This window comes from Mobula hypostoma, chromosome 20, assembly GCF_963921235.1.
Source record: "Mobula hypostoma chromosome 20, sMobHyp1.1, whole genome shotgun sequence".
Taxonomy (NCBI): domain Eukaryota; kingdom Metazoa; phylum Chordata; class Chondrichthyes; order Myliobatiformes; family Myliobatidae; genus Mobula; species Mobula hypostoma.
The window spans coordinates 10,027,391-10,053,240 of NC_086116.1; the positions used below are offsets into that span (position 1 = coordinate 10,027,391).

The 25,850-nt window shown below is 41.9% G+C and overlaps 1 protein-coding gene across 7 annotated transcripts in view; it reads left to right on the forward strand.

The window, feature by feature from the left end:
• The window catches only part of LOC134359321 (ATP-binding cassette sub-family C member 9-like), a 199,682-nt gene that overhangs the window by 169,237 nt on the left and 4,595 nt on the right, over nt 1–25,850 (forward strand). For 4 of the 7 annotated variants that reach the window (XM_063072373.1, XM_063072375.1, XM_063072376.1 and 1 more), the window contains 4 exons: nt 78–186; nt 4,106–4,209; nt 18,161–18,294; nt 19,812–19,874. In XM_063072373.1, coding sequence (XP_062928443.1) covers nt 78–186; nt 4,106–4,209; nt 18,161–18,294; nt 19,812–19,874 — 410 coding nt within the window. Of the gene's footprint in view, nt 1–77; nt 187–4,105; nt 4,210–18,160; nt 18,295–19,811; nt 19,875–23,308; nt 23,478–25,850 lie in introns of all 7 variants that reach the window. The other 3 variants (XM_063072379.1, XM_063072377.1, XM_063072374.1) reach the window with 3 other exon arrangements.

The window sequence follows — 25,850 nt, forward strand, 5'->3', positions numbered from 1 at the left end:
ATTTGAATAACAATAAATTTAGGGAAAGGTTTTAGCTTGAATCATAATCCTTATTGTGTTTTATGTTAATACAATAGGCAAAATTGTCATTGATGGAATAGACATCAGTAAGCTCCCTCTTCATACTCTGCGCTCCAGACTTTCCATCATTTTGCAAGATCCTGTGCTGTTCAGTGGATCCATTCGGTAAGCATTACTTACAACCACTGCACACCCCACATCCAAAAGAATTCATTTCTTGAACTTGGAAAGCATCCCAGACTACTGTAAATAAGAATGTTGGATCGCTCTACTATCAGATGTCAACTCGAACTTTACAGCCTGCATTAAGCATAGAGTCTCAATGCAATGAAGATCTAAATATGCTGAGCATCAGGAGAGCTGGCGTGTGGGGGAGAAGGAAAGGTAGACGGTGAATTACGTGAGCTTTTAATTCCTGGTACCTTTCAATCTTACACCTAGTTGTCAGATCTGTAAGTCTGAAAATCTTTGTTACCTTCTTCTCTCTCATAAATACTATGGAAGTACAAGGTAAACACATGGATATTTCCAGTAGAAATAGATAAGAACTAAGATAGAAATGAAAATATATATTCAACTGAATTTTTGAACTATAAGGAGTTGACACAAATGCAATGTGGCTTTTTTAAAACCACAAGTTCAGAATAGAACTATCCTAATAATAAGAATCCTCCATGCAAAACAAAGTAACTTTTGATTAGCTGTTTGTTCAGCTAACCATTTGATTAATTCCTTGGCAACAGAATGGCCAAAAGACTGTAGATGCTGGAATCTGGAACAAGAAACAATCTGCTGGAGGTACTCAGTGAGTCAAGCAGCATCTGTGAGTGTGGGGGTGGGGGGCGGGGGAGGAGAGGAGATGTTAACAATTTGGAATGAAACCCTGAATCTGAGTCCTGATGGTCCTGATGTAGGATTTCTTCCTGAAATGTTGACAGTTTCTTTACCCCCCCCCCCCCAAAGATGCTGTTTGATTTCTTGTTGCTTTCAGTTGCCCTTCATCTTACAACTGATAACCTGGAAAAACTTGATCTCCTGTGTGAAGCAGAATATGAAGTTGATCCTGTATGGAAGGAACAGATAATCATGGACCAATGACTCTCAAATCTTTCCACCCCTAGGGCTTGTAACTGGATATTTTGGCATAATTACTCAGTAACTCCACCATCCACCGACCAGTAAGAAGGTAGACCAGATGGAAGTTAGGGTTTTTATTCAGCAATTCCTATGCCTCTGTTTCCTAGACAAGGTTAGATTAGATTAGATTAGATTAGATTAGATTCAACTTTATTGTCATTGTGCCGAGTACAGATACAAAGCCAATAAGCATCTGACCAGAAATGCAAAGAATAGTGTTATTTACAAAATAACTGCGAATAAAAAGTAAGTGCTACAGCACACAAATATAAAAGTACTGAGACAGTACAATATGGGTGCAATACTGCTTAGCGCTGTGATGCGAGGTTCAGCAGGGTCACAGCCTCAGGGAAGAAGCTCTTCCTGTGTCTGCTGGTGTGGGAGCGGATGGGAGGAGAGTAAAAAGTCCATGGTTAGGGTGAGATGCATCCATCCTTGATAATGCTTTTCTCCCTACCCAGGCAGCATTTATGGTAGATGTTAACAACATTACCCTGAAATGATTGGTTGTCTTCTCAAGGATAGCACATTGTTTTTAAATGTACTTACAGTATTCCTACTGCAGGAGGACTTCTGATGAAATTGAAGAGTAATAAATAAATAAATAAATAGCTTTTCCTAACCAAGAGATTTTATTTTTTACAGGAAACGGAGTTCCTGATCCTGTAGTTGCATTACCAATATGATGCAACTCACGATCAGATTGGGATGATGAGAGGGAACTAGACTGTAGTAGTTTCCAGTCAGAATTGTTCTCATGCCTTTTCTCCCCTATTGCCATGGCATTGATAGGTGAACAGGCATCGTCCAATTTTACACTCTATATCATTAAATTCTGCGGGGAAAAGAAAATATTAGATAGGGTGTTTCCTGCCTGCTGATTTGGTGGCACCTGCCTTGCACCAGACTAATTCCCCAGGCAGGGTAATGAAATTCCAACAGGGCTGCTCAAGTCTCTCCCACCAATCTTAACTGTTTTCCCTATTTCTTTGAGGGCTGCTCTGACTTCTTGAATATTAGAGAGAGACATCACAGAAGCAGTTTTTAGCCCCCTGAGGCCACATAGGCCATCAGCCACCCATTTGCACTGATCCTACATTAATCCCACAATTATGCTTCCCACAGTTACTGCCCCAGATTCTGCCACTTATTACACACTAGGGGCAACCTACAGTGGATGATCCACCTACCAACTTGTAAGCTGTTTGGGATATGGAAAGAAATCAGAGTCCCTGAAGGAATCCTACCTGATTACAGGGAGAGTATGCAAACTCGACATAGACGGCACCCACGGGCAGAATCAGACCTGGGCTTATGGAGGAGTGAGACGGCAACTCTTCCATCTGCGCCACTGTGCCACTCTGTCATCTCCCGTCCACTTCATCACCTCGTGAGATTTTGTGGTCTCTTGAGGGATAAATCCTCCTCATCTGCAGTGTGATTTTAATTAATAATCACCTAAAAAGATTATATTATATTCTGGGGGTTTCAATAATCTTTTGGCTTGTTTACATAGTTTTGATTTTACCAAATGAAAGATCTGTGAAATGGCAGCTCAAACACATTAACCAATTTGTTAACAACCTTGCAGTTGGAGAACAGGCACCCGGTTATTGCCTTCCCCCATTGTTCTACAGTTTGTCAATTTACACTAGACTCATTTACCATCAGCCCTGCTGGGTGTAGGGGGTTGTCACTGCTAACTTGCATTGGTGATTGTATTTTTTTTACTTGGTCAAGCCTCTCTGCTAAACATAGGGCCAATTCAAGCAAGACCCCATCCAACAGGAGATATGTGAAAACCTTGGTTGCTCCATTTGATGCTAGTGCACCCCTCTCATCGGGGCTCGTACACCAACTTGGCTCGCTAGCTGACCCTGCTAACATCCGTGCGACTCAGCAGTGAGAAGGCATCCTTCCATAAGCAATACACGTCTGGGGTCGCTATGATTCAGGGTTCAACCAAACAGCAACATCGTGATGTTCTGATTAAAGGAACCTCAATTTGAGTGAATGCTGTGTAGATACTGCTCATGCACAATTATCCGTCACCAAGAAATAACAGATCATACGCAGCATAAAATTATAACTATTTACCAATTTCAACTTTATCAAACAGTTAATAGGAGCAGGAAAGAAAAATAAAAGGGCCCGTCACAGTTAAACCAGTCCAATGTGCTCGTAAACATTGCAGCTAATTCAGGGGTGTATCTCTTTACTCATGGCACTGAATTCTCATCACCAACAGCAAGTAGAATTTCCCTTCTTGGAATCCTTCAGGCATCTCCCCTGATGCTCTTCCCTCCGCATCTCCCACCAAAACGCCCCAAGCCAAGAGTACTATCTTTCCAAAAAACACTCTTCCTTCCAGCTCTCTCGAACCTTATCTCACATCCCACAACCCTGATTGGCTGAAACAACATTCCTAAGTTGGACAACATGGCTCCTTATCATTAGCCGAAGCCAAAACACTCTTCTCAGCAAGGCATAAACACGAGGAATTCTGCAGATGCTGGAAATTCAAGCAACACACATCAAAGTTGCTGGTGAACGCATCTCTTACTAGCTCTTCCTTCAGTTAGTCCTGACGAAGGGTTTCGACCCGAAACGTCGACTGTACCTCTTCCTAGAGATGCTGCCTGGCCTGCTGCGTTCACCAGCGACTTTGATGTGTGTTTCTCAGCAAGGCATAAACACGAGGAATTCTGCAGATGCTGGGAATTCAAGCAACACACATCAAAGATGCTGGTGCACTGCTTTTACATACAACAGCTAAAATAAGTTACCTCTCAGTATAGCAGTAGAAATGTTAACCAGGACATTACATGAGCATTTGGCTTCACCAAGATCTTGCAATAAACATGGTCAAAACAAATCACAAAAACAGCATGAAAAATGTAAAACTGAAATAAAGTGGTATCTTTGTGAGCTTTTCTTTTCCTTTCAGTTTTAACTTGGATCCCGAGTGCAAGTGCACTGATGACATGCTGTGGGAGGCACTGGAAATAGCTCAGCTAAAGAACATGGTCAAGTCGCTACCGGGCGGATTAAGTATGTGGCAAGTTCCATATCTCTTTTTTTCATGTGCTGGTATTTGAAATATGAAGATTATATATGAACATGCAAACTAGCAGCAGGAGTAGCCCACCCAGTCCCCATTTACTAAGATACTGACTGATCCAATTGCAAGCTCAATTCCCCATTTCCCTTTTTTTTTATTTTTTATTTTTTTATTTTTTTAATTTTATTTTTATTTGGATAAGGAATTCACAATTATCATGTACTTTTTTCACACATATAACCTTTTCCATTTTTTTATATGTATAAAACTACAATTATTTATACATTCTTAAGTACACATTGAGATTCCCCATTTCCATTTACGTTTGCTTATTAGCTATTTTTCAGTCTTAAAATAGTCAATGATTTTTCTTCCATTGCACTTCAAGGAAGAGAATTTCAAAAATTATCACCTTCCAAGAGAAAAATAATTCATTTAACTTGTTTGAAAATGTTGGCACTTATTTTTACACAGTGACTCCTAGTTCTAGATTCTGTTCAAAGAGGAAAACTGTCTCCTCACCTACCCCTCCAAAGCACCTCAGGATCTTGTATGTTTCAATCAAGTCCCCTCTTACCCTTCCAGACTCCAGCAGATTCCTACCCAGCCTGACTAATCTTCTCTCATAAGACAATTTACTGTGTATCACTCGAGATCGGTGCATGTAACGTATCATGGTACATGTGATAACAATAAACCTTCACCCATTTCTCACAGGATATACTCTTGCCACTGATCCAGGCTGATTTCTCACAAACCATCTCATGACATCTCGGTTACTCAGATTGAAGAGTAGTTAACATAGAGTACAGGCCCTTCAGCCCATGATGCTGTGCTGACTCAAAGATCAATCTAACCCTTCCCTCCCACATAGCCCTCCATTTTTCTTTTATTCATGTGTCTATTTAATAGTTTCTTAAATCTTCCTAATGTATCCACCTCTCCCCACCCCTCTCTGTGTAAAAAAAAACTACCACTGGTACTTTCCTCCAATGTACATGATAGCTTCCAAAACATTTTGGTGAGGTAGATCATTTATTTAAGCAACACACATCAAAGTTGCTGGTGAACGCAGCAGGCCAGGCAGCATCTCTAGGAAGAGGTACAGTTGACGTTTCAGGCCGCGACCCTTCGTCAGGACTAACTGAAGGAAGAGTTAGTAAGAGATTTGAAAGTGGGAGGGGGAGGGGGAGATCCAAAATGATAGGAGAAGACAGGAGGGGGAGGGATGGAGCCAAGAGCTGGACAGGTGATTGGCAAAGGGGATATGAGAGGATCATGGGACAGGAGGTCCGGGGAGAAAGACAAGCGGCGGGGGGAACCAGAGGATGGGCAAGGGGTATAGTCAGAGGGACAGAGGGAGAAAAAGGAGAGAGAGAGAGAAAGAATGTGTGTATAAAAATAAATAACGGATGGGGTACCAGGGGGAGGTGGGGCATTAGCAGAAGTTAGAGAAGTCAATGTTCATGCCATCAGGTTGGAGACTTTATTTTATATTTTTGGGAAACAGGTCCTTCCAATGGAAGTGTAGTACAATATGTCCAGCTCTTGGTTGCTTCACGTTATCTCTTTGGTGTCATCTTATTTCATAAGCAGTCCACTTAGGTTTCAGAATGGCTTGCTTCCTGTCTGGTTTTGTAAGAACATGGGAACTGGAGTAGGGGTCAACTAGTCATCCCTTTGAGCCTGCTCCATTATCCATCAAGTTCATGGTCGGTCTTCAACATCACATTATTTTCCTGATCTTCCTCCATATTCCTCAAGACTTATTATTGCTTTGGATCAACTCAAAATCTGATTGTGGTTTGAAGCTAACTGTTGTGGGAACTGCAGACTCTTCCACAGACTGGGCAGGAAGCACTTGATAGGATGTCTGTTTGGATAATTTCTGAGATGGTGAGCTCTTTCCACCATTATACTGGTCTTCTGCATGCTCCCAATGCAAGAACTCACGGTTGTCATGACCATCTTGAGTGCTGCTTCTTCATGGCTCACAGATTCCCAGGAGTCAGAGATTCTCCAGGATCACTGGGGATATTATATTTTATTGAAAAGGCTTTAAACACATTCTTTTTTTTTGACGCTGTCCCATGAAAGAGCTCAGAATAGAGTGACAGAAAGCTATGTGGCATGGGAACAATCAGGCATTTATTTACATTAATCCTATTTCTCCAATATTCCCATCAAATCTCTCTGATACTCCCACACACCTACACACCAGGGACAAACTAAATGGCCAATTAAACTACTGACCCGTGCCTTTGGAATGTGGGAGGAAACTAGAAAATGCAGAAGAAACCCAATCCTAGAAATACGTGCAAATTCTACTCAGACTGGACCGGACGCACGACTGAACCCGGGTCACTGGCTCTGTGCAGCATTGGCTGTACCAGCTGCACCACTCTGATACCCTCAGTGTCGGGCACCCAAACAAGGGAGCTTGCCCAGCTAAGAGACAATTTGCAGATGCTGGAAATCCAGGCAACACACACAAAATGCTGGAGGAACTCAGCATCTATGGAAAAAGACGCTGCCTGGCCTGCTGAGTTCCTCCAACATTTTGTGTGATGGTGTATAATTAGGTTTCAACTGTACCTCAGCAGAATGCACTCTTGTCTCAGACTTTGTCAGTCATGGGTTCAAGTCCCACTCTGGAGACAAACAATAATCATCTTGGCTGACACGACAATGTTGGACTGAGGGAGGGCTCTGTGCAAAGCAGGATTTTAAATAGAATGTTAAATTAGAGGCCCAGTCTGCACAGTCGGGTGGGCCTAAAGAACCTTAATGCTTTGGTATTATGAAGTCGAATGAAAAGCATAGATAATGACTATTAACATAAGTGTTAGAGTCATAGAAAAATACAGCACAGAAACAGGTCTTTCGGCCCATCTAGTCTGTGACAAACCATTATTTAAGAAGGGCTTTTTCTTTTTGTTTAATCTCACCTCTGATGAAAAAAAACTTAAAATATATAAATTATTACAACCATGTAATTTATTTATTATGCATTTAGAGACCTTGTATTACTCTAGACTACTGGCAGCATAGTAAATCATCCCAAGGTACTTCAGTGATGTAGTGTTGGACAACAATGAAGACCGTGTCATGGGAGAATCAGAATTAGAATCAGTTTCATGACATTTGAACTGTAACATCTGTCATGTAACATGTTGTTTTGCGGCAGCAGTACAGTGAATACATAAAATATACTATAAATTACAATAAGAAATGTATAGGGTCAGGGATGTCTCTCAGATCAGATCCACAGCATTCTAACAGGAGAGGATGATCAGATGGAAGTTGTGGTATATATAGATACCAACAGATTAGGTAGGAAAAGGGAGGAAGCCCTGAAGAGAGAATATAGGGAGTGAGATAAGAAGCTGAATATCAATCTCTGGATTGCTGGGGTTGCTGCCTGTGCCAAATGTCAGTGAGGGTAAGAATCAGATGATTTGGCAGATGAATGTGTGGCTGAGAAATTGGTGTAGGGGGCCGCGTTTCACTTTACTAGACCATTGGGATCTCTTCTGAGGAAAGTATGACCTTTACAAAAAGGACGGGTTACACCTGAACATTGAGGGGGGCCAATATCCTTGTGGGCAGGTTTGCTAGAGCTGTTGGGGAGAGTTTAAACTAATTTGGCAGGAGGGTGGGAACTGGAGGAATAGGGCTGAGGAAGAGGCAGCTGGTATACAAGGAGATGCAGTGTGTAGAGAGACTGTCAGGAAGAACAGGCAGATGAAGGGGCAAAATTGCAGTCAGTGGGATGAATTGAAGTGCAACATGGGGGAAAAATTGAAAAGAGTGATGAATGCAGGACTGAAGGTGCTATATTGTAATGCACACGGTATACAGAATAAGGTAGATGATCTTGTAGTGCAGTTAGAGATTGGCAGGTATGATGTTGTGAGCTTCATTGAGTCAGGCTGAAAGAAGATCATAGTGGGGAACTTAAAATCCAGGGATACACCTTGTATCAAACTGGAAAGCGAGTGGGAAGAGGAAATGGGGTGCCTCTGCTGGTAAAATGTGAAATCAAATCCTTAGAAAGAGGTGACATAGGATCGGAGGGTGTAGAATCCCTGAGAATAGAGTTAAGAAACTAGAAGTGTGTAGAGGGATCCCGATAGGAGTTATATACAGGCCTCCAGACAGTAGCCAGGATGTAGGACACAAATTACAATGAGAGATAGAAGAGGCATATAAAAAGGGCAATGTTCTAATAGTCATGGGGGATTTTAATATGCAGGTAGATTGGGAAAATAATTTTGGTGCTGGATCCCAAGAGAGGGAATTTGCAGAATGACTATGAGATACCTTTTTAGAGCAGTTTGTGATTGAGCCCACTAGGGGAAAGGCAATTCTAGATTGGGTGTTGTGTAATGAATTAGATTTGATTAGGGAGCTTAAGCTAAAGGAACTCTTAGAAAGTGATCATAATAAGATAGAATTCACCCTGCTGTTCGAGAAGGAGAAGCTAAAGTCAGATGAATCAGTATTAGAGATGTAAAGGGAATTATGGAGGCCTGAGAGGAGCTGGACAAAGTTGATTAGAAGGGAACACTAGCAGGGATGACAACAGAACAGCAATAGCTGGTGTTTCTGGGAGCAAATTTGGAAGTGCAGGATAGATACACCCCAAGGATGAAGAATTATTCTAAAAGGGGGAAGGCACAATTATGGCTGACAAGGTAAGTCAAAGACAACATAAGAATATAAGAGAGGGTATACAATATAGCAAAAATTAGTGGGAAGTTAGAGGATTGGGAAGCTTTTGAAAACCAACAGAAGGCAACAAAATGCCATAAGGAGAGAAAAGATGAAATATGAAGGTAAGCTGGACAATGATATAAAAGAGAATGCCATCGGTTTTTTCGCATATATAAAGAGTAAAGGAGGAATGAGAGTGGATATTGGGCGACTGGAAAATGATGCTGCAGAGGTAGTGATGGGGGACAAAGATGTGGCAGAAAAACTTAAGAAATATTTTGCATCAGTTTTCACTGTGAAAGACACTAACAATATGCCAGAAGTTTGAGAGTGTCAGGGGGTAGAAGTGTGTGTAGTTGCTATTACCAAGGAGAAAACTGAAAGGTCTGAAGGCAGATAAGACACCTGGACCTGATAGACTACAGCCCAGGGTTCTGAAAGAGGCAGCTGAAGAGATTGTGGGGGCACGAGGAATGATCCTTCAAGAATCATCAGTTTCCAGGAAAATTGAAAATGTCCATCCACTCTTTAAGAAGGGAGGGAAGTAGAAGAAGGGTAGGGCAGAATATCCAAAAATCAGAGGTGCAAAGGGGTATAGGTAGCGTAGTCTGCAGGAAACTTTCCGCCTTATCAGAGGTGGATGAAATAAGAAGACATGCATGTTGGAGAAGGAATAAGAGATTTAGAGCGGACTTGAGAAGGAGCCACAAGAGTGCAAATTTTGGAATCTGGGGTAACAAATAGTGTGCTGGAGGAACTCGGTGGGCCAAGCAATATCTGTGGCGGAGGAGCAGAATGTTGGTAGAGTGAGAGGAAAAGGAATTGCTGACAGTTCAGGTTTAAACCCTGAAGTCTTGATGCAAGGTTTCAATTCTGAATATCAACAGTTTCTCTTAACAACCACCCCTCCCCCCCCCCCCCCGTCTTTTCCCATAGATGCTGTCTGAATGGTTGAGTTTATCCAGCAGGTTGTTTGTTTGATCTGAGGGAAGGTGGGGGGGGGTGTCTTTTCCCTCCCAGACAGAAGTGAGTACCTGGAAAACACTGCCAGAGAGAGTAGTGGAAGGAGAGTCACTGACAACAGTTATGAAGTGGCCTGACAAGCACTTAAATCATTGAAGGCTATGTGCCAAGTGCGGGAACTTGCATTAAAATAAGTCGGTGCCCACTGATAGGTACAGGAGGCTGAATGGCCTGTTTTTATGTTCTGTTACTCTGTGACTGTATTCTGAGTTTGGCTGAAGTTATTTTGTTGGCTGCTGCATGTAACTGACTGAAGACTGATACGGTCCGTGCTCGAGTTTTCCAGTGAAGTGATGATTCAGTTTTTTTTACAGTTCCATCTATGCCCCTGTGGAACCATTCTTCATGTGCAAATCTTGTGAGGAGCCTACCCTCTTCCAGTCATTCGCAAAGAATTCACAGAATTGCCAATCTTTTTGGCACCAGGAAATAATTTTTTCTTTTGGCAGTACAGAATATAGTAGAGTATATTAAAAAAAAGCAATGAATGACATGGTGATTAATAAGTACAAGATCGAGCAAGACAGAAATATAAAAATATAGTAAGAGTTTCTATTGCTGTCTTGAAAAGAATGGAATTCACAAAGTGAGTGTTGGTCTTAAAAACTGAGCTTGGGGAATTTATGGAGGAAAATGAGATGGTGCCAGGTAAATTAGACAGATATTTTGCATCAGTTTTTATTAAAGAGGATACAAGTAAACACAGAAATGCTCTTAATCGGAATGAAAGGAAGGAATTCAGGAAAATTACAAGGCAAGTGGTACTGTGCAAATTATTGGTGCTACAGTTTGACTGGATCCCATGTTTGCTTGCAGCATAGAGGAGACTATTCAACCCATCAAGTCAGTGACAACACTCAGAGCAATTCCATTCCATTACCCTATAATCTGTTCTCATCAATTCTCCCTGGATCCTACCATCCAGCTATACACTGGAGCAACATACAGTGGCTAATGAAGCTACCAATCCGCATTTCTTTGGGAATGTGGGAGGAAACTGCTTATCAGGGAAAGTGAAGAGGTGATAGACAGGAGCTACAGGGAGGTAGTCATCCCTAGGCTACAGGAGTCAGAAAACTGGGTCACTATCAAGAGAGGGAAGGGAAATGCCCGGATAGTGGAGAGCACACCTGTGGCTCTCCCCCTCAGCAACAAATATCTTGTTCGGGATGCTGTTCAGGGGGAAGACCTGACAGGGGACGCCCACGGTGACCGGGTCTCTGGCACTGAGCCTGGCGCTGTTGTGCAGGAGAGAAGGAGGGAGAAGAGGAATGCGGTAGTCATAGGGGGTTCCATAGTCAGGGGAACAGACAGGAGGTTCTGCGAGCCTGACAGAGATACCTGCATGGTGTGTTGCCTCCCAGGTGCCAGGGTACGGGATGTCTCGGATCGGGTCCTGAATATTCTAAAGGGGGAGGGTGAGCAGCCAGTTGTCTTGGTACATGTTGGTACCAATGACATAGATAGGACAAAGGAGGAGGTCCTGAAGAGAGATTTCCAGGAGTTAGGAAGGAAGCTGAGAAGCAGGACCTCCAGGGTAGTAATCTCGGGATTGCTACTTGTGCCACGTGCTAGCGAGGGCAAGAATAGTCGGATCAGGCAGATGAATGCGTGGCTGAGAGACTGGTGTAGGGGGCAGGGCTTCAGATTCTTGGATAATTGGGATCTCTTCTGGGGGAAGTATGACCTGTTCAAAAGGGACAGGTACCTGAACCCGAAGGGGACCAATATCCTGGCGGGAAAGTTTAATAGAGCTGTTAGGGAGGGTTTAAACTAATTTGGCAGGGAGATGGGAACCGGAATGATAGAGTAGAGGAAGGGGAAAACAGAAATAAATCTAAGACAGTAAGCAGTAAAGATGTCAGGAAAGACAGGCAGGTGATGGGGCAAATTTGTAGCCATTGGGATGAGTTGCAGTGCAATAAAGTTGCAGTGAAATCAAAGCAAAAAGTATTAAATACTGGTCTTAAGGTGTTGTACTTAAATGCACGCAGCATAAGGAATAAAGTGGATGATCTTGTTGTACAGCTACAGATTGGCAGGTATGATATTGTGGCCATCACTGAGACCTGGCTAAAGGATGCATGTCTCTGGGAGCTGAACATCCAAGGATACACGGTGTATCGGAAGGATAGGAAGGTAGGCAGAGGGGGAGGCATGGCTTTATTGGTAAGAAATGATATTAAATCATTAGAAAGAGGTGATATTGGATCGGAAGGTGCAGATTCTTTATGGGTTGAGCTAAGAAATAGCAGGGGTAAAAGGACCCTGATGGCAGTTATTTATAGGCCTCCAAACAGCTGCAGGGATGTGGACTACAAATTACAACTGGAAATAGAAAAGGCTTGTCAGAAGGGCAGTGTTATGATAATTGTGGGGGATTTTAACATGCGAGTAGATTGGAAAAATCAGGTCAGCACTAGATCTCAAGAGAGAGAATTTGTAGAATGTCTGCGAGATGGCTTTTTAGAACAGCTTGTTGTTGAGCCCACTAGGGGATCAGCTGTACTGGATTGGGTATTGTGTAATGAACCGGAGGTGATTAGAGAGATTGAGGTGAAGGAACCCTTAGGAGGCAGTGACCATAACATGTTTGGGTTCACTGTGAAATTAGAAAAAGAGAAGCCGAAATCTGATGTGTCGGTATTTCAGTGGGGTAAAGGAAATTACAGTGGCATGAGAGAGGAACTGGCCAAAGTTGACTGGAAAGGGACACTGGCGGGAAAGACAGCAGAGCAGCAGTGGCTGGAGTTTATGCGAGAAATGAGGAATGTGCAAGACAGGTATATTCCAAAAAAGAAGAAATTTTCGAGTGGAAAAAGGATGCAACCATGGTTGACAAGAGAAGTCAAAGCCAAAGTTAAAGCAAAGGAGAGGGCATACAAGGAAGCGAAAATTAGTGGGAAGACAGAGGATTGGGAAGTTTTTAAAACCTTACAAAAGGAAACCAAGAAGGTCATTAAGAGAGAAAAGATTAACTATGAAAGGAAGCTAGCAAATAATATCAAAGAGGATACCATGAGCTTTTTAAAGTATATAAAGAGTAAAAGACAGGTGAGAGTAGATATAGGACCAATAGAAAATGATGCTGGAGAAATTGTAATGGGAGATAAGGAGATGGCAGAGGAACTGAACGAGTATTTTGCATCACTCTTCACTGAGGAAGACACCAGGCGAATGGTATGCTGGCATTTATAGCGAGAGGATTCGAGTACAGGAGCAGGGAGGTACTACTGCAGTTGTACAAGACCTTGGTGAGACCACACCTGGAGTATTGTGTGCAGGTTTGGTCCCCTAATCTGAGGAAAGACATCCTTGCCATAGAGGGAGTACAAAGAAGGTTCACCAGATTGATTCCTGGGATGGCAGGACTTTCATATGAAGAAAGACTGGATGAACTGGGCTTGTACTCGTTGGAATTTAGAAGATTGAGGGGGGATCTGATTGAAACGTATAAAATCCTAAAGGGAATGGACAGGCTAGATGCAGGAAGATTGTTCCCGATGTTGGGGAAGTCCAGAACAAGGGGTCACAGTTTGAGGATAAAGGGGAAGCCTTTTAGGACCGAGATTAGGAAAAACTTCTTCACACAGAGAGTGGTGAATCTGTGGAATTCTCTGCCACAGGAAACAGTTGAGGCCAGTTCATTGGCTATATTTAAGAGGGAGTTAGATATGGCCCTTGTGGCTACGGGGATCAGGGGGTATGGAGGGAAGGCTGGGGCGGGGTTCTGAGTTGGATGGTCAGCCATGATCATAATAAATGGTGGTGCAGGCTCGAAGGGCCGAATGGCCTACTCCTGCACCTATTTTCTATGTTTCTATGTTTCTATACCGGACACTCAAGCGTGGCAGGGAAGAGAAGTGTGCGCAGTCACAATTACGACAGAGAAAGTACTCAGGAAGCTGAATACGCTAAAGGTAGATAAATCTCCTGGACCAGATCAAATGCACCCTTGTGTTCTGAAGGAAGTAGCTGTGGAGATTGCGGAGGCATTAGCGATGATCTTTCAAAAGTCGATAGATTCTGGCATGGTTCCGGAAGACTGGAGGATTGCAAATGTCACTCCGCTATTTAAGAAGGGGGCAAGGAAGCAAAAAGGAAATTATAGACCTGTTAGCTTGACATCGGTGGTTGGGAAGTTGTTGGAGTCGATTGTCAAGGATGAGGTTACAGAGTACCTGGAGGCATATGACAAGATAGGCAGAACTCAGCATGGATTCCTTAAAGGAAAATCCTGCCTGACAAACCTATTACAATTTTTTGAGGAAATTACCAGTAGACTAGACAAGGGAGATGCAGTGGATGTTGTAAATTTGGATTTTCAGAAGGCCTTTGACAAGGTGCCACACATGAGGCTACTTAACAAGATAAGAGCCCATGGAATTACGAGAAAGTACATATGTGGATAGAGCATTGGTTGATTAGCAGGAAACAGAGAGTGGGAATAAAGGGATCCTATTCTGGTTGGCTGCCGGTTACCAGTGGTGTTCCACAGGGATCAGTGTTGGGGCCGCTTCTTTCTACATTGTACATCAACGATTTGGATTATGGAATAAATGGCTTTGTGGCTAAGTTTGCTGACGATACGAAGATAGGTGGAGGGGCCGGTAGTGCTGAGGAAATGGACAGTCTGCAGAGAGACTTGGATAGATTGGAAGAATGGGCAGAGAAGTGGCAAATGAAGTACAATTTTGGAAAGTGTATGGTTATGCACTTTGGCAGAAAAAATAAACGGGCAGACTATTATGTAAATGGGGAAAGAGTTCAAAGTTCTGAGATGCAACGGGACTTGGGAGTCCTCGTACAGGATACCCTTAAAATTAACCTCCAGGTTGAGTCAGTAGTGAAGAAGGCGAATGCAATGTTGGCATTCATTTCTAGAGGAATAGAGTATAGGAGCAGGGATGTGATGTTGAGGCTCTATAAGGCGCTGGTAAGACCTCACTTGGAGTACTGTGGGCAGTTTTGGTCTCCTTATTTAAGAAAGGATGTGCTGACGTTGGAGAGGGTGCAGAGAAGATTCACTAGAATGATTCCAGGAATGAGAGGGTTAACATATGAGGAACATTTGTCCGCTCTTGGACTGTATTCCTTGAAGTTTAGAAGAATGAGGGGAGACCTCATAGAAACATTTCGAATGTTAAAAGGCATGGACAGAGTGGATGTGGCAAAGTTGTTAAAGTTGTTTCCCATGATGGGGGAGTCTAGTACGAGAGGGCATGACTTAAGGATTGAAGGGCGCCCTTTCAGAACAGAAATGTGAAGAAAGTTTTTTAGTCAGAGGGTGGTGAATCTATGGAATTTGTTGCCATGGGCAGCAGTGGAGGCCAAGTCATTGGGTGTATTTAAGGCAGAGATTGATAGGTATCTGAGTAGCCAGGGCATCAAAGGTTATGGTGAGAAGGCGGGGGAGTGGGACTAAACAGGAGAATGGATCAGCTCATGATAAAATGGCGGAGCAGACTCGATGGGCCGACTGGCCTACTTCTACTCCTTTGTCTTATGGAAACGGCAGTCCCTGAAGAAACACAATGGGGTGACAGGAAGAACATGCAATCTCCATGCAGAGATCACTGGGACCAGGATTGACCCCAGGTCACTGGAAGCAAATCTGTTTGCGGTGCCTCTGCATTACTTTGTGGGCCCTGATGGATCTTGGAAGTAGATAAAAACATAGCTGATGTATATCAAAATAATTTCAAATTTTGGGAATCTGAAATGAAAAACAGAAAATGCTTGAAAAACTTAGCAGCTCAAGCAGCATCAGTGGAAAGCAAAACAGTCAATATTTTCGGACTGACATCCTTTGTCAAACATTACTTCTTCTGAAGGCAGTGTATTAGACTGATTTTTCCCAGATCTTGGAAAGTTTTGATTAGATTGGAAAATGGTGAATGCCACCCCTTTACTGACAAAGAGATGGAGGCAAAAAGAAGGAACCTACAGATCAGTTCACTTAACATTTGTGTAGAGAAAGATGGTACAAACCTTTACAATGGCAGAATAAGTTAGAAAAACTTAAGGTAATCTGACATGGTCAAAATGGTTTAGTGGATACAGGGAAATCCTTGAATGTACTAAGCTAAGATTTCTGGAAGGCATTTGATGAAGATGTTACATCAAAGGTTATTGTAGAAAGTCAGGGCTCACAGTATGGGAGGTAACATTGGCATGCATAGAAGATTGGCTGGTTAACAGGAAACAGTGTTGGGAATATATGGACCTTTTTTTTAGTTAGCAAACAAGCTATAGTGAGTCTGCTATAAGGATTGCTGCCAGGGCCCCCGACTCTTTACAGTTTATATAAATGACTTGGATGTTGGCACTGTAGGTGTGATTACTAAATTTAACCATATAACCATATAACAAATACGGCACAGAAACAGGCCATCTCGGCCCTTCTAGTCCGTGCCGAACGCTTACTCTTACCTAGTCCCATTTACCTGCACTCAGCCCATAACCCTCCATTCCTCTCCTGTCCATATATCTATCCAATTTTTTTTTTAAAATGACAAAATCAAACCTGCCTCTACCACTTCTACTGGAAGCTCGTTCCACACAGCCACCACTCCCTGAGTAAAGAAGTTCCCCCTCGTGTTACCCCTAAACTTTTGCCCCTTAACTCTCAACTCATGTCCTCTTGTTTGAATCTCCCCTACTCTCAATGGAAAAAGCCTATCCACGTCAACTCTACCTATCCCCCTCATAATTTTAAATACCTCTATCAAGTGCTCCCTCAACCTTCTACGCTCCAAAGAATAAAGACCTATTGATTTACTGATCACACAAAGTTTTAGACACAAAAGCAATTTGAGGAAGCCACAAAAGATGTAGATAGCAAAAATGAGGAGGCAAAGATCTGGTGAATGAAATATACTTGTATCCTCCAAGTGTAGCTATGTTTCTTTCTCCAACATAGCATGCCTACAACGTGCAAACCATAACCATATATCTTTGGAAAGTGAGAGAAAACGGGAGCACCTGCAGGAAATTCCTGAACTCACAAGGAGAATATGCAGACTTCTTACAGACAGCGATGGGATTGAACTTTGAACTTACAGCCAGTGCTAACTTCCATGGTACTGTGCCACTACGGTACCAATTAGGTTGAAAGGTTTCTAAACCATTGAGGGCCGAATGGCCTGTACAGTGCTGTACCATTCAATGTTCTAACACTTGCAGTAGGCAGGTTGCATTATGAGGAAATGTTGGTCAGATTAGGTTTGTATCTGCTGGGGATTAAAAGAGAGAAGGGTGACTTGATATATGAAAAATCTTGAGGGTTTGTAGAGTCATAAAAAATACAGTGTGAAACAGGCCCATCAGTTTTGTGCCAATTACATCCACTTACACCAATCAAACGCTACTGGATGGATGTAGAGACAGGGTTTTGATTGTGGGGGAAATCTAGAATTAGGGTTTACTGTTTCAATTTACACATTGCTCATTTAAGACAAATGAGATGAATGTTTTCTTGTAGAAGGAGTTTGAAACTCCCTTCCTGCACAACATGTTGGAGACAGAGTCTGAAAATTTTTAAGGCAGAGGGAGATAGATATTAGATAATGAAGGGATTGAAAGGTTACCAGGGAAAGGCAGCAACGTGGAAATGAAGTTAATATTAGCTCAGTGATGACCTTATTAAATGCAGGCCTAAGGGACCAAGTAGGGTACTTCTGCTGCTAATTCATATGTTTATATTGAACTTGGAGAATCACTGAGCTCATTCTAAATCTGTTATTTTAAATATTTATTTATCCAAAATAAAAAATGTCGAAATTGCCATTGTCAAAGAATACGATTCTATTTATATATCTGAATATTATTCAGAGAGAACAGTAGCATTTTAACTTGACTTTGAATACAAAATCCTTCAACTTTAAAGTTGAGCATTAACTCTACCCTGGTACTCCAGCACAGTTCTGAATATATACTGCACAGTTAGGAATGCTGTCTTGTTGGATAAGATGAGGTCCATTTTGCTTGTTCAAGTGGATATGGATGGTGAGTTCAAAGACACACCATGGCTATTTCCTGAGGTCCTGGCCAATAGTTACCAAACTGATAATTTCTTTCACTTTCTAGCTGTAGGAACTTCCTGTGAATTGATGTGTTTTTCTTGGGTAATAGTGGGCAAAAAATTACCAACAATTGAGTACTGTGCTTCCATCCCTTGTCGACTGGCTGTTTTCTTCGCAGATGCCATGGTTACTGAGGGTGGAGAGAACTTCAGTGTTGGACAGAGGCAACTCTTCAGTTTGGCCAGGGCCTTCGTACGAAAGAGCAGCATTCTGATTATGGATGAGGCTACAGCTTCCATTGATATGGCAACAGTAAGTTAAGCATCAGATGAGAGCCCAGCTGTTTCTCACAGCATTACAAAGCATAAACCTTTGAAGGATATACAAAATGAAATATTTCACCTACTTTTATCTAATGTGGCAAAATGTATCTTCGTTGACAAAAAGGAGGGAGCAGAGAGTACAACACAGAAACAGATCTTTTGGCCTACCATATGTACGCTGATCCACTGGCTTGTATAAATACCCTTAAATATAGTAATTATATTTGATTCTACTATTTTCTCATGTTTCAGATATCAACCACTCTTTGTGTAAAACAAAACTTACCCCAAGGATCCCCTTAAACCTCCTACCTCTTACCTCCTGTTTTCTGCTTCAGGTACCATGGGAAACAAAGATTAAATATCCACCCTATCTATGCCTCTAGTAATTCCTGTCCTTTCACAGCTCTTATTGACCCAGCCCACCAGTGGCATTCTCAGTGAGCTGGTTGTCTCCTGATGAACCAACTGGATCAACTTAGCATGATCCAATTCCTCCTTGGGTTCAGTGTTGCGGGGCAAGGTCATGGCCACTCCGAGGTTTGTGTTAACGTAGCTTGGAACCTGCTTGATAACCTCTTGATAAAGTATCAGAGGTCTCCGAACTACTTCATCTTTCTGAAGCTAGTTCTGGGATGGTTGGCACAGGAATGTGTAGCGACACTTGTAGCTGCCTCGGCACAACCTTGGTTGTGTTGGGTTTTGATACAAGCGACACACTTCACTGTACGTTTCAATGTACGTGTGATAAATAAACTTGAATCTTGATAGGGATTGGTTGTTTAAAATGTTCTCTTTTTAATAGAAACTGCATTTCCTTTGAAAAGCTGCGTGTCCTGTAAGAGTGCTATTGTCTACCAACTCCATCCCAGATCACCTGCCCTAACTGGCACAACTTGCCTGTCACCTTACACCCCTCGAATCCACCATCACCCCAGAATCATTTCTTGCCACTCCCCTTCACCTCTTTATACTGGCCGTCTTGCCTCTCTGCTCTCAGTCCTGGCACAAAGTCTCGAACTGAGGAGCCAACAAATCCTTTTCTCCCATAGACACTCTTAACCAGTTGAGGTCTTCCAGCAAAATGTTTGTTGCCCCAGCATTTCCTTTTAACTTAAGCACTCCAGACCCAGTAACATCCTTGTGAATCTTTTCAACTCCTTTTCCATCTTAATGACATCCTTTTTGTTGGTGACTAGAACTGCACACAAGTGTCATCTCACCAACGCCTTGTACTGTTGTAACACAATGTTCTAAATCTTCTGTGTCAACCTTGATTTCTACCTCTACCACAGCTTACTAGGGTGGGCTGGCTCAGGCATGTTTTGAAGATGAACTTCCTGCAATTCTTCAACGAGCCTAGAGAGGGCGACTCATTTTTTTTTGTGTGGAGCCCTGCCACAAAGAAAATTGAAGTTCCTTTAAAAAATTATTTCACACAACTTTATAGTGAAGCCATTCTTTCTGAGTTACTTTACGATGTCTAAATCTGTTATTGTTTAATAGGAGAGCATTTTGCAGAAAGTGGTGATGACAGCCTTTGCCGATCGGACTGTGGTGACAATAGCAGTAAGTACAAGGACTATACCGAGTGTTGTAGTGTCCATATGGCGTTCTTTTACTAATACTTTTTAATCCATCCTTTTTTCCCTTTTAATCATGCATTGACCTTTGTACTGATCGATGTGGGAGTATTGCAATTTTGTGTTTATTATTGTATTATTCTGATTTTCCCTTCTACTTTGGAATAGTTTATATAACTGAAATGGTGATCTCAGCTATTAAGTCAGTCAGTGAGGCAAGTCATTAAATGTTATTTTGCTGAAATCTCAGAGATAAAATGACAGAAATAGTGGCGAGTTGCAGGTTGGGAGCAAACGAGGACTTAAAGAAATTGAACATTAGTAACACTAGAAGACTGGAGGAGTTTGTGGGACGGTGAATTAATAAAACCCTGGATCTGATCAATAACTTCTGGAATGATCACACTATTTGAGAAAGAAAAGAGCAAAGAAAAATGCTGCCACAAACTAGGTAATAATTGTAGGATAAATGTTGGATATTATTTTAAGTAATAATGGGACACTTACAATACATAATAATTGGATGAGGCAGTATCTCTTATGAAAGAGATATCATATTTGGTATCAAGCAACACACATAAAAGTTGCTGGTGAACGCAGCAGGCCAGGCAGCATCTCTAGGAAGAAGTGCAGTCGACGTTTCAGGCCGAGACCCTTCGTCAGGACTAAATGAAGGAAGAGTGAGTAAGGGATTTGAAAGTGGGAGGGGGAGAGGGAGATCCAAAATGATAGGAGAAGACAGGAGGAGGAGGGATGGAGCCAAGAGCTGGACAGGTGATTGGCAAAGGGGATATGAGAGGATCATGGGACAGGAGGTCCGGGAAGAAAGACAAGGAGGTGGTGGGGGGGACCCAGAGGATGGGCAAGGGGTATATTCAGAGGGACAGAGGGAGAAAAAGGAGAGAGAGAGAAAGAATGTGTGTATAAAAATAAGTAACAGATGGGGTACGAGGGGGAGGTGGGGCATTAGCGGAAGTTAGAGAAGTCGATGTTCATGCCATCAGGTTGGAGGCTACCCAGACGGAATATAAGGCGTTGTTCCTCCAACCTGAGTGTGGCTTCATCTTAGAGAAGTCGATGTTCATGCCATCAGGTTGGAGGCTACCCAGACGGAATATAAGGTGTTGTTCCTCCAACCTGAGTGTAGAGAAGTCGATGTTCATGCCATCAGGTTGGAGGCTACCCAGACGGAATATAAGGTGTTGTTCCTCCAACCTGAGTGTCCTTGCACATCCTCTGGGTTCCCCCCCCCCACCTCCTTGTCTTTCTTCCCGGACCTCCTGTCCCATGATCCTCTCATATCCCCTTTGCCAATCACTGTCCAGCTCTTAGCTCCATCCCTCCCCCTCCTGTCTTCTCCTATCATTTTGGATCTCCCCCTCCCCCTCCAACTTTCAAATCCCTTACTCACTCTTCCTTCAGTTAGTCCTGACGAAGGGTCTCGGCCTGAAACATCGACTGCACCTCTTCCTAAAGATGCTGCCTGGCCTGCTGCGTTCACCAGCAACTTTTATGTGTGTTGCTTGAATTTCCAGCATCTGCAGAATTCCTGTTGTTTGCGTTTATCATATTTGGTATATCTAACCGAGTTTTGTGGTTGTAATAAGCCAAATAGAAAAGGGGAAGCTGGCAGACGTGCTGCATTTGGACTTTCAAGAGATCTTCAGTAAGATTAAACAAATACGAGCCAAATCTGCAGATGCTGAAAGTCAAAGCAACAGACACAAAATCCTGGAGGAATTCAGCAGGTCAGGCAGCAACTATGGAAAAGAGTGAACAGTTCACGTTTCAGGCTGAGACCCTTCAACAGTATGGACAATGATGCTGCCTGGCCTGCTGAGTTCCTCCAGCAGTTTGTGTCTATTGCTTCAGTAAGGTTGCTAAATCAAACTGGAGTAATTTATTGGTTTGAACTGAGGATTGGTTAAAGGACAGAGAACAGGAATAGATGGGTAAGATTCATAGAATGGTGTTGAGGCCTTAAATGATTACAGTCAATATCCTTATGAGGCTTCTAAGGTTAGATACAGCGTTGTTGTTTCTTGAAGCTAGGGCTTAAGTAAAGAGTCAGCCATTCAGGAGTGAGATGAGGGAAAATCATCCTGAGAATAGTGAATCACTGGAATTCTCGACTTAAGGGAGATGTAAAGGCTCAGTCACTGAGTATATTTTTTTAGTTACTGATAGAATCAGGGGTTTGTGCAGGAAGTTGTCGCCAAGAGATTAACTTTGACCTTAATAAATGGTATAGCATATATGAGGGGCTGAATGGCCTACTCTCATCTTTTATGTTTTAAAGTGTCTAGGTATAAAATGTTACAGATCTGCCTGCTATTTTAGTGCAATTACATCAATAAATATTAAGGCCAAGAAAATTAGTCACAGACAGCATCATTTCCCAGAGACGTCAGACTTGAAAGATCCATTATGGCACAAACCTAAGAGGTACGATTTTAATGCTCAGTTTCGTCCCGGAGAGAGGACATACTCAATATGAAATCTTTTTAAAACTAAGAAACTTCCAGTGTACTCCACAATCATAGGAAGCTCTCCTTTCAGTGGCTTTACAAATGTAAGCAATCTTTATGCCCGGTAGTTATAATGAATTGGCATCAGTGAAGGTAATGGGGTAGATTTAAACTTAATGTGCTAACATACTGTGAATCCTAACAATTAAGCAATTAGGCAAGATATAAAGCAGGCCGCCAGTTCACTCTTTTAACTGTTAACCTCTGCCAAGGTTGGAAGAGAAAATAAAGAAGCATGGTTAATGAAGTAAATGCTTTGAATAAATGTGGTAGCTAATAACACATGATCAGTGAGCTTGAACAAGTAATTTAAACAAAGACCAAGTTGGGAAACAGTGCTTTCCCAGGGTGTGATATGTTCATTAATAAGCTAGTTGGGTCAACTCAGTTTATTAGCCAATGGCTCTCAAGTAATGTCCCTCTGAAACGGGTAGGTTTTATGATACATCATTACTTGGAAAGCTCAGTGCTGCAGATGCTGTGAGTGTCGCTGCCTTACGGCTCCAATAATCCCCTCCTATGGCGCTTGTGTGGCGTTTGCACCCTCACCCTTTGATCACGTTGGTTTCCCCTGGGTGCTCTGCTTTCCTCCCACATTCCAAATTTATGCAGGTTGTTAGGTCAATTGACTGTGGTAATTTGCCCCCAGTGTTAAGGAAGGGGTAGAATCTGAGGGAACGTTAATGAGAATGTGGGCAAAAGCAAATGGAATTTATTTACAGTATATGGGTGCTTAATGGTTGGCACAGATCCTGTGATTTGTGTTCAGTATCTTTATGCTTCTCCCAAGTTTTAACAATTTTCTGTTCAGTTCATATTATTATTCATCGCTCTCTTTCACCATCCCGGCCATTCATTTTCTTGTTTTTTTTTCTGCTGTTTTTCTTTCCAGCATCGTGTGACTCCCATTCTGGATACAGACCTAGTGTTAGTCTTTTGCAAAGGTATTTTAGTGGAGTGTGGCAATTCCTCAAAATTGCTCTCTCAAGAGGAAAGCCCCTTTACCTCTCTGGTGAAGTCCAGCAAGTAGAGGAATCCAATACACAGAGTCTAGCTCTTGGGTTTGTAGATTTGATGGATATTAGCACATTAGCACTAGCCATGGCAGCTTTGACGGTCTTGTTGTTTTGCTAGAATCTTTGTGTTAACACACTAGCTTACTGCACTTTACCATAGTTTCTGTACTGCTGTTGCACAACTTTTATAGTGTGGCTGTTTTGGAACTCTTGTATTCAAGACATACTGTAGGTTTATAAAAAAAAACAAAATGTCCTTTGACTTTCACTTAATTTTATCCTGAAGATGTGACCTGCTAACCCCTAATTCTACAAATCCTCAAATTCAGATTAATTTGGCATTTCTCTGACATTCAGAGAAAGCATTTGGATATTGTATTTGGCTCTCAAGCAGCTGTCAAGTGTAATAGATTAGCTTGTTATTCATCTTTGTCTTAAAAGCTGTACTGAAAGTAAATATTGACTGCGTAATGACAAAAAATGATCTTTGAGGAGATTGGCAGTTTTTCTGATTTCTTTATCAACTTGATGGGTAGATGGAACATGACAAGTTGATGAATTGTGCTTGTTGATTGCAAACTAATTTCTGCTGACAATCACTACTAATTTTTTTTTGTATTCACAATGACAGTATCAACCTCATAACTGTTTTCTTCCCCCAGATCATGCAATATGTGTTTTAATGAGTAATCAAGACAAGTACTAGATGGATATGGGCCAAAACTCTTAGATACGGCACCGTCTATATTGTGCTGCCAATTTAAAAACATTCATCAAATATTGTGAAACGTACATAAGAGGCCAATCTGAAACAGACTATTGTGCAACTGCCTAACGGAATGAATCCTGAGTTCTCAATTAGTTGTTCTGAAGTAGCTGAAGAAATAATCTTCGAGAGCTTCAAGTAGGATCCAAGTTCTAAACCCTCAACCCAATTCTACTCACAGTAACAACCTTGATTAATTTAATTTCTCTCACCTAACTCAACTAAACGAGCCTACAGCTGAAAATCAGCTGTTTTCAATAGGGATTTTTTGATAAATAATGGGGGTATTTGTTTAAGATATATAACTTAAAGATAAGCACACGACTCAGTGAACATCTATAAATTGAATGTATAAAATGTCTTTAACACTACAAATGGCCCGAGTAATTTTACAAGAGATATCAATAAAAACTTTCTTGACAGAGGGTTAAAAGAAGAAAGCTTGGCTAAAGAAGCTGATTTAGTAACAATCTTAAGAAAGCAAAGGGTGTGGCAGGGAGATTTGAGGAGGGAGTTTTGGAGTCGAGAGCCAAGGTAATTAGAATCAAAGCTGCTAAGGATGGAATGATTATTAATTTGGAATGTGCAGGAGGTTTGCATTTCAACAGTGCAAGGGCCAGTAAGGCTGGAAGAGAAAGTGAGGGGGCAAGATCATGATGGGCTTTGAAAATACGTGTGAGTATTTAAAAATTATCCGGAAGACACTGATATGATGAGTGAACAGTATTGAGAGTAAGTTATGGTTTTGGCAACAGAGCTTTGAATGAACACAAAGACAGCTGGGTAGTCAAGATTACAAAGGAATATTCATATGGAGATAGCAGATTGCAAAACCATCTAGGAAAATCCATTGTACTTTAGAGATACTTTTCATGGCCTAATTCAGATGAGCTCTGTAGGTGCTACCAGACATGACTGAAAAATCAGAAGTATTATTTCAGAACCACAGTGAGCAGACTAACTGAGAGGCTTCAGTAAAAATTTCTTAAAAGACCTGCAGATGCTGAAAATCTGGAATAAAATTAGAAGATACTGAAGACACACAGTGGGTCAGGCAGTATTTATGGGGAGAGAAACAGGGTAAGCGATTCAGTGTTGCTGGCTTCATTGCTGGGCTAGCAGCCGGTGTAATAGTAGCAGACCAAAACATTGAATTCAACAAATCTTGCAGTTTGTGACCAGATCATTACAAAGCTGCACAAGCACATTTGTAATGAGAAAAGCAGGAAGGATCTCACCCCATTTCCCTGCACATGACAATAGTCTTACACTCTGTGATTGAGTCTCCGTTGTCTCAGAGATAAATGCAATCACTTTGTTTTGCCTGGGTTGGATCACTTCCAATCATCTAAATTAATTTCAGAGCCCCTACTATACTGATTGTCAGGCATTCCATGAAAAAAAGTGAGTTAACTTCACTTAAAGCCACTGAAGAAAGTATAACCAACAATCTCTGAATTTCAAGAAGAGCAAATTCTCCATTTACCTATTGGAAGATTTATTGGGGAATCACAGGTGAACTGCCTATTGATTTCTAGCTAATGCAAGTAAACTTGTGAAAATGATAGGGAGTACAACTTTTCTAGCAAGTGCAGACACCTGCTAAGGTGATGAAAGTTGAGCATTTAGCAGTTAATAATATTTTCTTGCTG